General features: G+C 33.9%; 2 protein-coding genes across 2 annotated transcripts in view; one reads left to right on the top strand and one right to left on the bottom strand.

Moving 5' to 3' along the window:
* The window catches only part of LOC109229844 (eIF-2-alpha kinase activator GCN1), a 39,484-nt gene extending 28,021 nt beyond the window's left edge, over window positions 1–11,463 (bottom strand). Inside the window, exons 1-10 of the mRNA XM_019395396.1 lie at window positions 11,112–11,463; window positions 7,918–8,294; window positions 7,698–7,829; window positions 7,183–7,564; window positions 6,943–7,089; window positions 6,512–6,823; window positions 6,262–6,335; window positions 5,656–5,732; window positions 5,490–5,526; window positions 5,234–5,400 (exon numbers count right to left, since the gene is read on the bottom strand). Coding sequence (XP_019250941.1) covers window positions 5,234–5,400; window positions 5,490–5,526; window positions 5,656–5,732; window positions 6,262–6,335; window positions 6,512–6,823; window positions 6,943–7,089; window positions 7,183–7,564; window positions 7,698–7,829; window positions 7,918–8,294; window positions 11,112–11,226 — 1,820 coding nt within the window. The 5' untranslated portion in view covers window positions 11,227–11,463. The remainder of the gene's footprint in view (window positions 1–5,233; window positions 5,401–5,489; window positions 5,527–5,655; window positions 5,733–6,261; window positions 6,336–6,511; window positions 6,824–6,942; window positions 7,090–7,182; window positions 7,565–7,697; window positions 7,830–7,917; window positions 8,295–11,111) is intronic.
* On the top strand, window positions 12,004–12,756 carry LOC109229843. Its single transcript, XM_019395395.1, has one exon. It carries the CDS (start codon window positions 12,004–12,006, stop codon window positions 12,754–12,756), a length of 753 nt encoding a protein of 250 aa, XP_019250940.1.

The following is an 18,762-nucleotide window of genomic DNA, read 5'->3' as shown; positions in this document are numbered from 1 at the left end:
GTGCACACCTTAGCGCTTTGGCATCTTCACTGAAGCACATTAAAAGTGACACATTGCACCTGGCCTATACTGTACTTTGCTTCAAGCCGCATTTGACACTACCCGCAATAGGTTTAAATCATTCTCTTTTGTGTATAAAGATTTTTTGTTTCCTTATTGCAACACATTTGAACTCTCTTATTAACATAAGATGGATATTTCTCTCCTTCAGGACCCACATGGGTGCTAATGGTGCAGCATCTGATGCTCTCTGACTTCACCTCCTTCTTCAGAAAGTCCAACTAGATGAATGCTTCCTTTAATGTGCCCAGCCTTGTCATTGCGGCTGGAACCATCTCAGCATCTCAGACACACGAGTTACCACCTGTAATGTAGGAGGAAGGTGTTTCACACCTTCATCTTAACATTTGCACATAAAGCACCAAATAACATATTTAATCCTCTTTTTTCACAAATTCTCAACTGTCAGGTTAGTTCCCCCTCACAGCTAATCAAGTAAACAAATACACCTTCTTTCTTGCTCTAGGAATAAACCGATAAGTCCAAAAAAATCGATTCTTTTCTCACCAAAGCTTATGATAGTATGACTTAAATGAAAAAAATTCATCGCTTCCCATTCCCCATCTCCATAAAGTTCTGACTAATATTTGATATACTTTACTTGTAAAGCAATTCAACCAAGCCTAGGAATTCAACTACTTCTCAATCTTGAAGATTCCTCCAAATACTTATATCCCAATGAACTCATCCCCCCCCCCCCCCCCAAAAATCCAAATGTGTCATATTGTTGACTCCTTCAAGCTGGAGATAATGTCAGGAATGTCTCTTAAGGTCTCTTCTACTTCCATCTCCCACTCTGAAAGTTATATTGCGGATGAAGTCTTCCCATCCTTTCATAATATTCCTCCAAACTCCACCCCCAAATGAAAGTGTCATAAAAGACTAGAAAACTAAAACCAACAGATCATCATACTTTACATCTCCAAATTTAAACTTCATTCAGCCATACTTTCACATTACCATCCAAAACTACTCTAGCTCTCCATTTTTCGGGAAGCATCTTCATAAAACTTTGTATTCTCCTCAACCTTCCCATTCTTTATAGCATGCACTCCACACTTAGTCTCCTTCCCTTCAAGATGAACTAAGCGGGCACATATTTGGACAGCCCTAAAGGAATTTGGATATTTAGTTTGATAGGTAAGCTTTTTCTTCAATTTCAAATATGCTTTTGTGTTGAAAATACAAGACAAATGACTACAAGTATGTGTAAAACCTCCAAAATGTTCAACACAGGATAACCTAAATGGTGCTTTAGTTAGATCACCCTAAATGGTGCATGATTAACGCAGGATAACCTTATCAGGGGGAGCTTTCAGCTAGCCAACAGATGTAACATGTGCCTTAGCAATTCAGAATCTATCAACCACTTATTTCTTCAGTGCCTAGCTGCAGCTAATATTTGGAATATGTTTGTGTCACTCTTATGGCTGTAATGGTCTATACCAGGCAATATCCGAGAGGCCTTTGTGAGCTGGAGCTCATGGAAAGTTAGGAAGTCCATCAAAAGGAACTGGGCATTGGTTCCTGCTTGCATTTTGTGGTGCATATGGACAGAAAGGAACCAAAGATGTTTTGACGGCATCTCAACTCCCACCCCTACTCTCAAGGCTAGACGTTTGGTTAATCTTTTTAGTTGGTTTAACCACTCTTGTATTTAGTATTGATGCTTTAGTGGAATACATCAGCTCACTAGTTTTGTGATAGTATTTTTTGTCTTTTTTTTAGCTGAGAATTTCTCTCTTTTGTAATCTTTGCATCTTCTTGATGCCTATTAATGATATATCACTTATTTCAGCTAAAAACATCAAACAACATACCGAGCGCACAAGGAAATTCATCTACACCAAAAGTTAACAGGAAAAGGAGAGTCTTGACATTTAATACTTGAGTTCTTAATTCTTATGATCTAGTCTCTCTCCATACTAGCACAAGAATGCATAAAAGAGCAATCTTCCATAACCTTTTTCTTCTAGTATCCAATTTGCAGGGTTTTTTATGTAGTATCCAATTGGCAATATACATAAGTTACCACCTTACCTATGGACCAAATCCCTGTTACACAGTTTTTGCGGACAAAATAACTTTACACACTTAACCTTTTCAGAGTATGTCTAATACACACCACTTTTATATTTAAGCATCTCAGAAAAAGTGAGGCATGTCACACACCAATAATATAGTGCCACGTGTCATTAATTTTAAAATAAAATAAATTAATGTAAAATTACATATATACCCCTTAACTATTCTCATTCCATCTCTTTCTCTTCTCCACCAAATTTCCATTGACGCCGACCACCATAAAAACATCCACAATTATCGCCTTCCGATTACAAAGCAAAATCAGGAACGCAAGTACAACTTGCGTCACGACTTTGTGAGTCCACATTCAAATCGAACACAAGAAATAGGATGCAAAACTCCATTAAAATTGGTTATGGCGAGATCCATGGCTGCTCGATTCACTCTGATAGATTCATTCAAATCTCGGCTTCTTTTGGCTCATCCGATATCCCTCAACCACCAAATTAATATCCTACCACATTAAATTTGTGTTCCTAAGTTGTTGCTACTAAATTAAGATTCAAACCCAAATCTATAGAATTCTCTTATATAGATTCCTTTTAACTTTCTTAATCAATTTCTTCTAAAGCCTTTATATATTATTGTTATTCTTAAAATTGTGGACAGAAAAGATGGGGAAAGGGGGAAAGGTCAGCAACGAACACATAGGGGAGGGGTTCTGGGGAAGAAGAACAGGGAGGGGGTGGGTTAAAAGTGAAGGGAAACAAAATATTTAAAAAAAAAAAAGCAAAAATTAAAATTTTGACACGTGTCCTTTAAGAACTGGGACAAAATTCTTCAGTTTAACGCGCTTACAATTTTTGTTAAACACGCGTGTTGCCACATAGCAAGAGTAGTGTATATTAGACACACTCTGAAAAGGTTGAGTGTGTTCGTCCGCAAAAAGTGTGTAACGGTGATTTGGTCCATAGGTAAGGTGGTAACTTATGTATTTTGCCTATCCAATTTGTAGGTCTTCTAACTTTTACATCCTCTCCCGAATTTTGCACAAGAAATAACAACTAACAACAAAGTCGATGTCCACATTGCACCATGTAAGGATTTTCTTGGGTGCCTTCAGTCTCCATATTGACATCGACATTAGTCTCAGATCACCTAAAATCATGACTTCATAGTATAATATTTTGATGACAAACCCTCCATGTCATTTTACCAACCTTCCCAAATATTTTAGAAGTATATGCTTCCGCTAGAAATCTCCACTTCTTCAATCTCCCAAACCACTATGCTTTTTCTAATGCATGTTCCATGCATAGTATCCTTCATCCCTTTTAAGAATTTTTGCAACTGTGAACTGTTTTGCAAATGCTATGGGAGAAAGGTGGGGAATCTCATCTTTAGAGCATATCGCCACACCAAAATCGAGCCAAAACCAAACTTGTTTCCCATTCCCCACCAAGAATACTATAACTCTTAAAGAATATATTCTATTACATAATCCCTTTTCATGGAGTTGCATCATACGGTGACATCTCTTGTCTAAGAACCCCTATATTGTTTACATTTTACAACATACTTAAGCTTAATTGCTTTCCTCCATGAGACTTTTTCCTTCTGTGAGACTTTTTCCTCCTATAGAAGTCACCATAACTAATTTTACAAGTGCTCAATTAAATGTGGTTCATCTTTGGATGCCAGTACTCTATTCCAGAGTCCAGAATAGTGTCATAACCAATTCCCAGCTCACTAAGCAGATCCTTTGCAACCATTCAATCCATCCAATAATAAGTCCCTCATAAGTTTTTTAAGAATATTATTAAAAGCCATGTGAACCAAGAGGTTCTCACTGAAGGAGAAACCATACGCCATAAAGAAATATGTGCTTCAAATGATAATGCGCAATTAAACCCACCGAAAAGCAGTTCATTCGTTCAACTTCAACTTTGAGGAACAGGGTTAATATTGGCATTATTGTACTGTTTTTATAAAGTATCGGCATTATTGTATATTGGATGCTGAAATTAATTCTTCTAGTTGCAAGTTGATTATTATAGTACTATTTTGTTAATTTTTTGACAAGGTAAGTAATTTTATTAATGAAAGGGAAAACCACATATATAAGTCGTAACCAAATAGCAGAACCTACACCAAAAACTATATGTACAGTATTTTTTTAATTTGATAAATTGTGTGCTTCACTTTAAAGAAGTATGCGCTTCACTTCTCACTTTTCAATTCAAGCCCATGAACCTAGCCAGTATTTTCTCACTTTGCGCTTCCTTGGTTTCACCTGTCCTTATATTTTAGAGAATAAAAATTTGATTATCTTCAACTAATGTTCTAATTATTTGTTTAAGTATTTTTAAGTGGAGAAGGGTAGAGGAGCGAGCCCATTACCCACTGAGTTTCAAACTATCCGCCACTAATCATCGAGGATTTCTCAGTTATCACAGATATTATTGCTTAATTATTTTTAAATGTGAAAACGTAGCTTGTTCTAATTTAAATGACGTGTTCAAACATATAAGTATTATTTTTAAGGAAGTTAATTAATCTAACTTCCAATCTCTTCCAAAAATTAGTCAGTAAATCCTTAATAACAGCAATGCAATATCAATCTGAAACGAAGATATAAAATAGTAAAAGACAAGTATGAGGATAAATTTGATGGGTTCTTCATACTAGTATTGAACCCTTTAACCTAGCGGAAAATTTTGAAGCCAATAAGCATTTACTCAACCACCAAACTCAAAGGAAGTCAAAAGTACACAGATAATATGGTCATGTGCATGTGAAGTTGATCGAGCACAGTTGAATACTCAAGCATGACTTAGATATGTTACCTATAATTTTCAATCATGTTTTGTAGCTACGATCTAGGCATCCTGGACCAAATCGGGTCATATGATCCACATTTCCTATAGAACATCTAACCTCGATAACCTCTATTTTTTCATGGCTACAATGCAAACAAGGTCCATTCTAAGACGTTGCGGGTTCCTTTTTCTTTTTCTTTTCCTTTTTTTTTTTTTTTGGAAATAGTAGACAAAGTGGGTTCTTTTAACATCAATTTTCTTTTAAATCCCTTCATCTTTAGGTTCAAGGTGGAGAATGTTCAAGGTGTAAGTATGTGTAGAAAGTTCACCTCATCTTCATTTGAAGAACCTTTTCACCAACAACAGAGAGGTAACATGAAAATTCAACCATTAAAGTTTCAGATAACTGCGGGGTAGCAGAAAGTATCCTCCTCGTAGATTTATAAGCTACTCTCCGGATATCCCAACTTGGATGGCATTGTAAAAAGAGTATAAACTGTGAAAAATTAAGTACCAGTTAGAAATAAAAACAAATTCATAAAAGCATAATGACACCCAATTAGATAAACTGCCTCGCCAATTAACCTGCATTAATGTCTTAACTTCAAAAGTCTCCAATACCCTGCAGAAAAGGGACATTCAACTTTGATCATGATACTTCCTGGCAACACTAAAAAAATATACACAGATAGCAAACTGAGAGTAGGAACCTTCTCAAAAGTAGGATTCCTATGTGCACCATAAAACTAACCTTCGTGAATGATCTACCAGCATCACCTCAAAAAGGTCATGACAAGCCAAACAGTCCTCGGTTGATAATTTTGAGGCCTGGAGAGAGTATAGAAGCAAGTTAAGAGAATCTTAACGAAATCAGAACACAAACTTAAGGATTTCACATGCATCTTGTATCAATATATAGGTCCTCCTAAGAAGGCATAGAAGTATCTCTGTATACAATATTACACCTCATACACTGTTGCAAACTTCTTAAGATGTTTACGAGCTTAAACAACTTTAAAACGTCAGGGGGGAGAATAAACATCCCTGGACTGCCAGGCGATAAATGGTGGGGAAAAAAAACACAAATTTAAGACCTCCCAAGAAGAGCAGAAGTAAGAAAGAAGGCCGTTGAAATTTGAAGAGATGAAGCCTAGGAAAAGAGCATCAACTTCAAAGCCGAGAGTTTTACTTCATTAGTTGTTTGGACTAAAAGAATGCCATGAGAAATTGCATATTCACTAACAATGCAGACAACCGCATATTAAGTGGGCAACAGAGAGAATATCATCTATGCTTCTCGTGTGCCAACTGAGAAAATAATCAATCAAGATGACCAAAAATAGCTCAGAATATTCACCAGAGGAATTGGCACAACTGACGGCTCGTTCTGTGATACCAATGACCAAATTTTCTCCTTTATTATAGTCTCATCTAACAACAGCAGCAAAGGCAAAATTAGAATGTGTAATAAACAAAAATTCATATGAAAAGAAATTACTGAATTGTATCACAGAACCCAAAATCTAGGTCCGTATCCATTTTTTTCTTATCAATGGGTCATTAACCATTATCCATGCACCACAAAAAAGTGAAAAGTCCTAATACACCTGCTTTAACATCCACTGCAGCAAGTTTAGCCACACAGAGCAATGCATAAATTCCATCCAACCGTTGTGCTGCTTTTGTGTAACCAGATTTAACAAGTTGTATAAGAGCTGCCAGCAGAGAGGACATATGTGGAAGAGCATCAGCATTTTGGCACATTGCTCGCAGGCAGCGAAGATGACCTCTTCTAAGTGCTTCCTTCTCTTTGAGCCCTGATGCAATGAGAGATATGACATCCGGCTGAATAGCATCAGCACATCGTGTGGTCCAAGCAGCCAAACAAGATAAGCATGCAAGCTTGGCCTCTTCATTACCTGGATAAGCATAAAGAATATAACACAGACCTGTAAGCTAAAGAAGACATTGCGGAAAAAGGAAGTGTACAAGAGAAGCTAGGCACACACATCAACGAGATAAAGATTCCAAAACGTACCATCATCCTTGTAACAGGACAGAAGGAAATTACAAATAGTCGTTGACAAGCTGTTAAGGTGTTTTCCTTCTGGGGCATTTGATAATTCTTGCAGTGCATTTATCATGCCAACTCTCTGATAGGGAAATGTAAGCCTTCCTTCCGAACCTGTCAATATTCCAGATCCAGTAAATTGCTAGCTAATTAGTAAAACGCCATATTAATAAGTCAAAGAAAACATATAAAGTCAGAAGCACAAACCTCCAATAACCGATCTGACTGCATTAAACATCGCTTCTATAGCATCTGGACTGCTAGATTTTATGCTTAAGCACCTTACGATGGATAACGCAGCAATCCTTCTAGCTTCATCTGCATGTCTTGCCTGTGTCAATAAAACTGAAAGAATCTCTACGGCATATTTACTCAAGTCGAGTTTGGAAGATTGCAAAAGGATTCCAACTGATTCCAAGACAAGCTCCGGATTTCGTTTCAACATCTTGACAGATGAGGGAATGACAGTGTTCTTAAAATCATCATGTGTCAAACGAGAAAATAATGGAATGAAAGCATCACTGAGGCCCTTTGGTGGTTTTTCTCTTGCATTTAGAATAGCTTTAACATACATCTCAAGAAAATTTTGCTGCAAGACAAAAACAACACAATATGTAAAGATAAAGCATAGAGGCCTAGGAGGATCCTAACATCTTTGGCTTCACGTGCCATAACTTTTACATCACAAGAGGCATCATAGCTGCTTGAAAACCAGTTCATACCTTCCATTGATCAAATGAAGGTGGATTTGCACTTGAAAATTCTAGCATCAAGAGTATAAGCTCAGGACAATCCTTGTAAGTGATCCTTGAATCCCTTAGTTCCTCCATGAAAGTTTTGTAAATATCTGGTGCCTGAAAAAGAAACACGTTATAATGAAATTTAGGACCTCTAAAACCATGCTTCAATCAAGACCTGCAGATTAGTCAAACGAGATGAAACCTTTGAAAACAAAAAGAATAAGCTTTTTTTGCAGGTCCTTCTGACATGGGGCGAGCCTTGCATGCCAATATGCAAGACTGATGCTTGTGCTTGCGCTAGTCGACAAACTGCGTTCTTTGATACAGAGGAAAACTGGCTATTAGTTAGGAGAAGACAAGACCAACTTAAGAGTCTGTGGCACCCTATATAGGATTGGAAGTTGAACTGTTTTTCCATGAATTGTACAAGGGTTCCAGCAAAAGCTTTCATAAAAGCAATTTCACCCAATGCTTTGATAATCACATCATCCACTGCGGCCCTTGATCCTCGATCATCATAAATAAATACTGTTTTGAAAACTACTTCTACCAGCAGGGAAGCAATTTCAGTTGTCATCTCTGTAGAATTCAAAGCCAAAAGTGAGCTTAACATAAAAATTACATCCTGAAATTAGAAAGAGTAAATATTAATTCAATCTATAATAGGAATACTTCACCAAAAGAACTTCTAGAAATGCACCACAAAAGAGTGTTTACCCGCTACCCATTCAAAATCCAAAATGTTTACAACTTCTATCAAGAGTCGGATATGTCACATAAGCAACATTGCACTAACTCTACCATGTCCATATGTCAGCCCTGTGCAATCAATAGTTATTACTAACAATTTGCTTGTAGAGGAGTGGCCTAACAACCTTTATACCCATTTCACCTTATGGTAGAGGGAAGACATATATTACCAGCAGTCATGTGATTTTTTTCACTAATTTGAACATGTATGAGTGGGAATTGAAAATGCATACATAATGAATAAAACAACAAGACAGATTACTCTATCAGCCCAACCCCTCCCCCTACCCCCCCCCCCCAAACCAAAAGAAGGCTACAAAGATGATGTTAAACGAGGTAAAGCAAACAATTCTATCCTACAGCAAATTGTCTGATTTTCCATTGTAGAGTCTCTCGTTTCCTATCCTGTAATGGCTGCTAGTTTATCATGCTATCATAACAAACATTGGCATAACCATCCCCTGATTCATTGAGTAACTTTTTTTTTCTGATTTGTTCAGTAATTCTTTGTTAAACTAATAAGAGTTCTATCATCTAACTTCATAAAATGAAACTTGAATGTCTATAAAATCAAATTCCAAAATCATTTCTATTTGATCATTCCATTCTTTCTCCGAGGGTCTATTGGAGACAACCTCTCTGCCCTTCCAGGGTAGGGGTAAGGCTACATACATCTTACCCTTCCCAAACCCCACTTGTGGAAAATCACTGGTTTATTGTTGTTGTTGTTGTATCTCTATTTGATCATTGTTTAGATTATGCTGAATTACAGTGTGGGTGCTGCAGTGAGTCATCTAGATGTCGGAAGTTTAAAGACTTGATTGAGGAATGCAATATCATCCGACAAAAGCCCCGGCAGAACTTGTTCAAATAATGATTCAGTTACAATTCAATTCTATGTGGAGATCTTAACAATGCATAACATGGAACGGATGTGAAAACAGAAATGCTAGTTTCCTCAAGCATTCCCCTCTTCTATAACACCTGTAAGTTAAAGATGCTTCAAAGTTCAAATGTCACATTGAAGGCTAAAAGGAACACATATATATACTAAAAATCTGCAATACAATGGTAACATAAACCATATCCCATACTAGTTACTGCATTAAGCTTCTTAAACCATGGTCTATTTTCCAAATGTCTCAACCCAAATCTAACGTAAAAGAGAATGCTATGACCCTTCCATCTAAATAAATATGAGCAAATAATTAACCAGGATGAGCAAATAACCAATCAAACCATCAAATGTACGCACCAAGCTGGCATTGGTGTCCCTTTTTTTCATCAATAATCTCAATTTTAATTAAGATCCCGTTTAGACATAAGAATATTTTCACTTTTTTTGAAAAAAATTCACTTTTTTCGAAATTAGCGTTTGGCCATAAAATTTTCAATTTTCACTTGAAGATAAATTTTGAAATTTTTCGAAAATTTGAAATATTCCAAAGAGTTGTTTTTCAAAATTTTCACTTCGATCACTCACAAAAATTAAAAAACAACCCAAAATTTTATTCATGTCGAAACACAACTCTAATTTTCAAATACCATTTTCACTTGAAAAAAAATTTCACTTCTTTTTGGAATTTTACAATTCTTATGTCCAAACGCCACTTCCAACCAAGAGGTTGTGAGTTCGAGTCTCCCCAAGAGCAAGGCGGGAAGTTCTTGGAGGGAAGAATGTCGGGGGTCTATTTGGAAACAGCCTCTCTACCCCAGGGTAGGGGTAAGGTCTGCGTACACACTACCCTCCCCAGACCCCACTAAGTGGGATTATACTGGGTTGTTGTTGTTGTTGTTATGTCCAAACGCCCACTAAATGTGCCAAACATAAAGCAACTTTTCCAAATATAGAAAACAGGTGCTTCCATCACACACCATTTGAATCCTTAGGGACGCTAGAAACTGGTGATTCATTTACTTCACATGCATATAACTTTTCAATTGTGATGAGGAACAAAAGAAACGGCAGAGCATTCAGTCAACTGAGAACACTTTCTAACAGATTGTTGAAACCTTTTCCCTTAATATATTCTTATAGATGATTGGTTGTTCTTTGTAGGGATGCATATTTCAGTCTAAGGATTATCAGAGTTAGATGCCTCTTGTTCACATATTCCCATTCAATTGTTGAACAACAGAACTTTTACTCAACAAAAAGCAGAAATATTAGCTTTCATAAACTATAAAAGCACTCCGGGGTGTGGCCTAGTGATCAATGAAGTGGGTTGAGAACCATGGAGTCTCGGGTTTAAATTCGAGCCGGAGGCAAAAATACTAGGTGATTTCTTTCCGTCTATTCAAGACTTGGTGGACCGTGGACAGAGCTAACAGGTATCGCATGGATTTAGTCAAGGTGCATGCAAGCACGCCCAGATACCACGGTTATCAAAAAAATAACTATCAAACTACTTTGAAAAATTTGTGAAAGAACCATATCTTTCTCCTCTATGGGTACACCGCTATGGAGAAATGTTCCCCATGGAAAATATTATACCTTGAGAGAACATTTTCCGGATTAATTTTCCAGTGTTAGATAATGTACAAAGCAATGGTGAAATTTAGAGCGTACGGGCAATGTTTTGATGATACTTTCAGATTGAAAATACTGTCTTACTTATTATAAAACATAAGAGAGGAAATGCTGACCAGAATTACTGAGAATGTTAGGAATCTCATTTCGGAAAATCTGAATTCGGCGTTTGGTGGATGATGTTGAGATTGACGAAGCAATGGAATTTAATGATTCGACTGGACTCGCCATTTTGGAGCTGAGGCTGATTTCAGATTGAATCGTACGTGACGCAGTAGTCTCTCGCTCCGGCGATCCCCGAGAACGGCGGAGTTGGACGTAGTGGCGAGCTCACTATGACGGAAAATAGAGAGAGAAACTGTTAACGATGAAATTTTTGGAATAAGATTTTAGGGTTTCAAATGGCTGTCAACAAAGATGGCTGCTAATAGTTTTGTTGAAAAGTCTCCAGCAGGTAGGAGGGTATTTCCTGTGTCGTCCTTGTCCTTTTCTTTCTCCCTATTAATTTGATTGGAAATTATTTGATTGGATAAGATCTGAAACTCAGTAGTAGTTTGCAAAATAAGTGTTTTTAAAATTCTTTTTCAAAATGGAATTAGCAACAAAAAAAAAACAATTAGGGTCATTTGTTTCACATATTAGCTATGCATAGTATTAAAAATATTAATTAAATTAAATTATGATCGGGCTTGTTTGATCCTATTAGATTGTATTGCTTTAATAAAATTCAATTGTCATATTACTTGTCAATACGATATACCCAATAATGAAATCTCTATTAAATCAAAGGTATTATATAGTTAGTGAATACCTTTTTTGTTCTATATATTTTTTATTATATTAACCAATATTTAATATTCGCTTTCTTTTTGTCATATATGAAAACATTTANAAAGCTTCTGCAGAAGCTATCTTTGGACTGGAAACAATACTATTTCAAAAAAATCATTGATCAGTTGGGATAGGGTATGCAGCCCAAAAAGCAGTGGTGGATGGAATATCATAAATATGAAGCTGTGGAATAAAGCTGCCATAGGCAAGCTTTACTGGAATGTGGCACAGAAGGAAGATAGAATGTGGATAAAGTGGATACATGCATACTATATAAAAGGGCAGCAGATGGAACAAGTTAAAGTACCAACACAGGCAAGCTGGATGGTGAGGAAAATACTGGAAGCAAGGCATATCATAGAAAAAAACAATGTGCAGATAAGTAAGGGAAAAGGGATCATAAAGCAGATATACCTGAAGCTGTTGGAAGATCAACCTAGAGTCATGTGGAAATGTCTGATGTTTGGCAATGCTGCAAGGCCAAAAGCAAAGTTCAATTTGTGGTTACAACTGCAGAACAGACTACTTACAGTGGAAAGGTTAAAGAAATGGGGGATTCAGGGAGAAGACAAATGCAGCTTATGCCAGGGACAAGAAGAAACAAGAGATCACATTTATGTAGAGTGTAGCTACACAAGGGAGGTACTAAAGAGAGTGATGCACTGGGCACAGAAACTAAGCCTAACAGGAACTAACTGGGAGCAACATGTGCAAGAAGTGATTAGAAGAGCTAAAGGGAGATCAAGAGAAGCACAACTATTCAAAATGCTATACACAGAAATGGTACATAATATATGGATAGAGAGAAATCAGAGAATTTTTGAAAAGAAAAATAAGAGCTGGGAGAAGATAGCTAAGGATACAGTGTATGTTTGTTGCGCACGAGCTCCTTCTAGTATAGCTGAATTAGTGCAGGGATATAGATTTTAAAAGCTAGATAGGAAGAGCATGAGATTGTAATGTACATATGATAGTTATGCTGTGATAGCTAACTATGAAGCTTTGTAAATATTACTGGTGATTAATATAAAGGTTAATTACCAAAAAAGAAATCTCTATTAAATCAAAGGTGCTTATATAGTTAGTGAATAACTTTTTTGTTCTATATATTTTTTATTATATTAACCAATATTTAATATTCGTTTTTCTTTTTGTCATATATGAGAAGATTTATTATTTATTACCGTTGAAATATTTTTTTTATTTTAAATTTTATTCTATTGTTCTTAATAATATTATCTAAATTTTAATGAACAAAATCTCTGTTAAACTAACGGGACTTATACAGCGAATTGAATAACTTTTTTGTTATGTATTTTTCTTTATTATATCATCTAATATTTAATATTATTACATTGTTAATAGAAAGTTTTATTAGCATATTACTTTATTAAATATTTTTCTCTGAAAGTTTTTTATGTTTTTATTTTCGTTTTATTTATTTTAAGATAATTTTAAAACTCCAATTGAAACTAATCCCCAATTTGAATTGTTAATTTATTATTTTTTTAATTTCGTTTTTTATTTTAAAATTATTTTAAAACTCCAACTTGAAACTACATCCCGATTTGAATGGGTAGTTTTTCTTTTCTTTGTTTCATTTTTTTTATAGCTAATTTTTTTTTTTTTTTGCTTTTTTATTTTAAGATAATTTATAAACTCCAACTTGAAACTACTCCCACCCAATTTCAATGGGTAGTTATTACTTTATATATTTTTTTTCGTTTTTTAATTATATTTAATTATAAGATATCTATATTTATTAATTCAAACAAGGTAATATATATATATATGTGTGTGTGTGTGTGTGCGCGCGCGTGTGTGTGTGTTCTATATTTTTCTTTATTATATTAGCCATTGTTTAGTATTCGCTTTCTTTTTGTAATATATGAGAAGATATATAATTTATTGGATGGAATATTTTTTTTTAAATTTTATTCTGTTGTTCTTAATAATATTATCTAAATTTTAATGAATAAAATCTCTGTTAAACTGTCGGGACTTATACAGGGAGTGCATTGAATAAATTTTTTGTTATGTATTTTTCTTTATTATATCATCTAATATATAATATTATTGCATTTTTAATAGAAATTTTATTAGCATATTACTTTATTAAATATTTTTCTCTGAAAGTTTTTTTATGTCTTTATTTTCGTTTTATTTATTTTAAAATAATTTTAAAACTCCAACTTGAAACTAATCCCAATTTGAATAGGTAATTTATTTTTTTTTAATTTCTTTTAAAACTCCAACTTGAAACTACATCCCGATTTGAATGGGTAGTTTTTCTTCTCTTTCTTTCGTTTTTTTTAGCTAATTTTTTTTTTGCTTTTTTATTTTAAGATAATTTATAAACTCCAACTTGAAACTACTCCCACCCAATTTGAATGGGTAGTTATTATTTAATATATTTATTTTTCGTTTTTTAATTATATTTAATATATCTATATTTATTAATTCAAATAAAGTAACCAATTAATATATATATATATATATATATATATATATATATATATATATGTGTGTGTGTGTGTGTGTGTGTGTGTGTGTGTGTGTGTGTGTGTGTGTGTGNAATTTTTCTTTATATATTATTATTGGCCCTGTAGTTGTGTTCAGGTTTCTTTAGATGCTCGTGACTTGTGACACCCCGGTCGGGTATAAATTAACAAATTTTAAATGCCATTAAGTTGTATCTTCTATTTATTTATGTTTGATAATTGTTAATGAAAGGATTTGGGTTAGTTGGCTGGCCTTGTCTTCACGAGAGGCGCCATCACGACCAGGTTGGGAATTGGGTCGTGACAAGCGCATTGAATAAATTTTTTGTTATGTATTTTTCTTTATTATATCATCTAATATATAATATTATTGCATTTTTAATAGAAATATTTATTAGCATATTACTTTATTTAATATTTTTCTCTGAAAGTTTTTTAATTTCTTTATTTTCGTTTTTTTTGTTTTAAAATAATTTTTATAACTCCAATTTGAAACTACTCCCAAATTTGAATTGGTAATTCATTATTTTCTTAATTTCATTTTTTTTAAAATTATTCTAAAACTCCAACTTGAAACTACTTCCCGATTTTAATGGGTAGTTCTTCTCTTTTTTCATGTTGTATAGCTATTTTTTGCCTTTTATTTTAAAATAATTTAGAAACTACTCCCACCCAATTTGAATCGATAGTTATTTTTTTATATATTTATTTTTCGTTTTTTATATTTAATTATAAGATATCTATATTTATTAATTCAAATAAAGTAATCAATTAATATATACATACATATATATATATATATGGTAGTTTTTATTTTATTTTATTATTTTCGTTTTTTATATATATTTAAATTCAAAAATAATAACCAATAACTAATTATAAATTAAATAACTAATTATGCCATGTGGGATTTTTTTAGGTTGCCACTTGGCTTAAGGAGAGGGCTTTTTCCTCTCCTTTTAATAATTTTTATTTTAAAATTATTTTAAAACTCCAACTAGAAACTACATCCCAATTTGAATGGGTAGTTTTTCTTCTCTTTGTTTCGTTTTTTTTATAGCTAATTTTTTTTTTTTGCTTTTTTATTTTAAGATAATTTATAAACTCCAACTTGAAACTACTCCAACCCAATTTCAATGGGTAGTTATTATTTTATATATTTATTTTTCATTTTTTTAATTATATTTAATAATAAAGTATCTATATTTATTAATTCAAATAAAGTAATATATATATATATATATATATATATATATATATGTTCTATATTTTTATTTATTATATTAGCCATTGTTTAGTATTCGCTTTCTTTTTGTAATATATGAGAAGATATATAATTTATTGGATAAAATATTTTTTTGTTTTAAATTTTATTCTGTTGTTCTTAATAATATTATCTAAATTTTAATGAATAAAATCTCTGTTAAACTATCGGGACTTATACAGGGAGCGCATTGAATAAATTTTTTGTTATGTATTTTTCTTTATTATATCATCTAATATTTAATATTATTAGATTTTCAATCGAAATATTTATTAGCATATTACTTTATTTAATAGTTTCTGTAAAAGTTTTTAATTTCTTTATTTTCTTTTTTTTATTTTAAAATAATTTTTTAAATTTCAATTTGAAACTACTCCCAAATTTGAATTGATAATTCATTATTTTTTTAATTTTATTTTTTATTTTAAAATTATTTTAAAACTCCAACTTGAAACTACTTCCCGATTTGAATGGGCAGTTTTTCTTCTCTTTTTTCTTTTTTTATAGCTATTTTTTTGCCTTTTATTTTAAAATAATTTAAAAACTCCAACTTGAAACTACTCCCACCCAATTTGAATGGGTAGTTATTTTTTTATATATTTATTTTTCGTTTTTTTATATAAGATATCTATATTTTTTATGTCTTTATTTTCGTTTTATTTAAGATAATTTTAAAACTCCAACTTGAAACTAATCCCCAATTTGAATAGTTAATTTATTATTTTTTTAATTTTGTTTTTTATTTTAAAATTATTTTNTCCCTTTCTAGTTGTATTCTTATAATCTAATCTTAGTTTTGTCATTTAATTTTGGATTGGAGATGAAAATTGGGGAAAAATTGGAAGAAAGTTCTTAGAGCTAGAATTCGAGTTTTGATTGGGAATTTGACATTGGATTTGGATAGTTTTGGTATGCATGAACTCGTGGGAGTATGAGGATTCTGAAAATATAAGTTTTACTCGATTCCGGGCGTGGCCCCAAGGGGCGTTTTGGTTATTTTACCTAATTTCGCGTATTAGCTTATAATTAATTAGCTGAATTAGTTACTTGAAGTGTTATTTACATTATGCAATTTAATTGAATAGATTTGGGCCATTTGGAGTCGAGTACTCGTGGCAAGAGCGTGGTTTCAGGTTGATTTTGAGCCGGTTCGAGGTAAGTGGCTTGCTTACCCTTTTGGGGGGGACTTCCCCTTAGGATTTGGTATTGTTGATATTTAAAATGCATTGTACGTGAGGTGACGAGTGCGTACTTGTGCTAATTGTTGAAAATCCGATTTTTTGCTAAGTAATTAAAAATTGTGTTTCTTCTCCTGTTATTAATACTTGCAATTTAAGCCTGTTGTTAGCTTAGGGAAGCATGTCTAAGTGACTTAATTGCTTTATTTGCTCAAACTGCTTTACCTGAATTATGTGCAGCATGCTAGGCTAGTAATACCTGTTTGCCTTGATATGAAGGTTACATTTGCTGAATATTCTTTGTGTTGCTGCTGTGTATTTACGTTTGGGACTACGGATGTGGGATTTCGGTAGCTCCCCCTTGTATTTTTATTTGGGACTACGGATGTGGGATTCCGGTAGATCCCCCTTGTATGTTTATTTGGGACTATGGATGTGGGATTCCGGCAGATTCCCCCTGCACAGTTATATGGAACTACGGGACTGCACCCAGTAGATTCCCCTAGTACTGGGTATTTACATTTGGGACTACAGATCGGGATTCCGATCGATCCCCACGCACTGTTAGTTGGACTACGGGACGGGATCCTGGGAGATCCTTCGGATATATATGATGGACTACGGGACGGGACCCCGGGAGATCCTTCGGATATATATGATGGACTACGGGACGGTATCCCGGGAGATCCACTGGATAGTTATATTTGGGACTACAGGACGGTATCCTGGAAGGTCCCCTGGTTGTTTTCTCTGTATTAAGTTGTATTCTTTCCTGTGACTTCCTTGTTACTGTCATAGTTGTGTTGTACCTTATATCCTATGTTATTTCTTACTGTTGCACTTGATTATATTGTCTTATCCTACACTGTTATACTTTGTTTTTCATTTAACCTCAGTAGGGCCCTAACCTTCCTCGCCACTATCCGACCGAGGTTAGGCTTGTCACTTACTGAGTACTGTTGTGGTGTACTCATGCCCTTTCTGCGCATGTTTCTCATGTGCAGATTCAGGTACTTCCACTCAGTCTTATCACGCTTGAGGCAAGGCGCTTGTAGAGACTCCGAGGTATATCTACCGCGTCCGCAGATCGAAGAGTCCCTTTCTATTCTCTCTTTTAGTATTAGCCCTTCTGTATTTTCTTTCTTTGTTAGACATTCTGGAGTTAGATACTTGTAGACATTCAAAAACTTGTGTTTCATGAGGTTCCGGATTTTGGGAAGTGTTGTTAGTTTCGAGGGTTGATGTTGTATATGCCGAGCGGCATCTTAAACACTGTTTCATTTTATTATTTCGTTTTTTAATTATTTCTTCCGTAATTTTTTTTATTTTTCGCATTGTTAGGCTTACCTAGTCGTAGAGACTAGGTGTTGTCACGATGGTTTACGGAGGGTGAACCGGGGTCGTGACAAGTTGGTATCAGAGCTCTAGGTTCATAAGAGTCATGAATCACAAGCTAGTTTATTAGAGTCTCGTTGATCGGTACGGAGACGTCTGTACTTATCTACGAGAGGCTATGTAGCTGTTAGGAAAATTCCACTTCATTTGATTTCTTTGTCGTACGAGATTTTAATATCACAATTCTAAACTTCTATCTTCTATTCTCTCACAGATGGTGAGGACACGTGCTACTCGAGATGATCAGGCACCCGCGCCCCCTACTGTAACTAATTATGCCATGTGGCATTTTTTTAGGTTGCCACTTGGCTTAAGGAGAGGACTTTTTCCTCTCCTTTTAATAAAATATAGATACGTGACTTAATACCGAAAACAAATAAGTGACACAAAATAATTTTATCACAATTATTCAAAGATTTGTTAGATAACATAACTAAAAATATTTTGTTTTTCTTTTAAAGATTTAGGAATTAAGAGGTTGATCACATAGCTCCTAGAAAAGAATTGATAAATGACAATGTAATATATATATATATATATATATATATATATATATATATATATATATATATATATATATATATATATATATATATAT

The sequence above is a fragment of the Nicotiana attenuata genome, chromosome 7 (genome assembly GCF_001879085.1).
Source record: "Nicotiana attenuata strain UT chromosome 7, NIATTr2, whole genome shotgun sequence".
In the NCBI taxonomy this organism is placed as follows: domain Eukaryota; kingdom Viridiplantae; phylum Streptophyta; class Magnoliopsida; order Solanales; family Solanaceae; genus Nicotiana; species Nicotiana attenuata.
The sequence above is the reverse complement of the archived record's forward strand: the minus strand, read 5'-3'. Positions and strand labels throughout refer to the sequence as shown.

Coding starts and splice junctions, on each gene's coding strand:
- LOC109229843 (XM_019395395.1), top strand. CDS start 12,004: ATGAAGCTGTGGAATAAAGCTGCCATAGGCAAGCTTTACTGGAATGTG.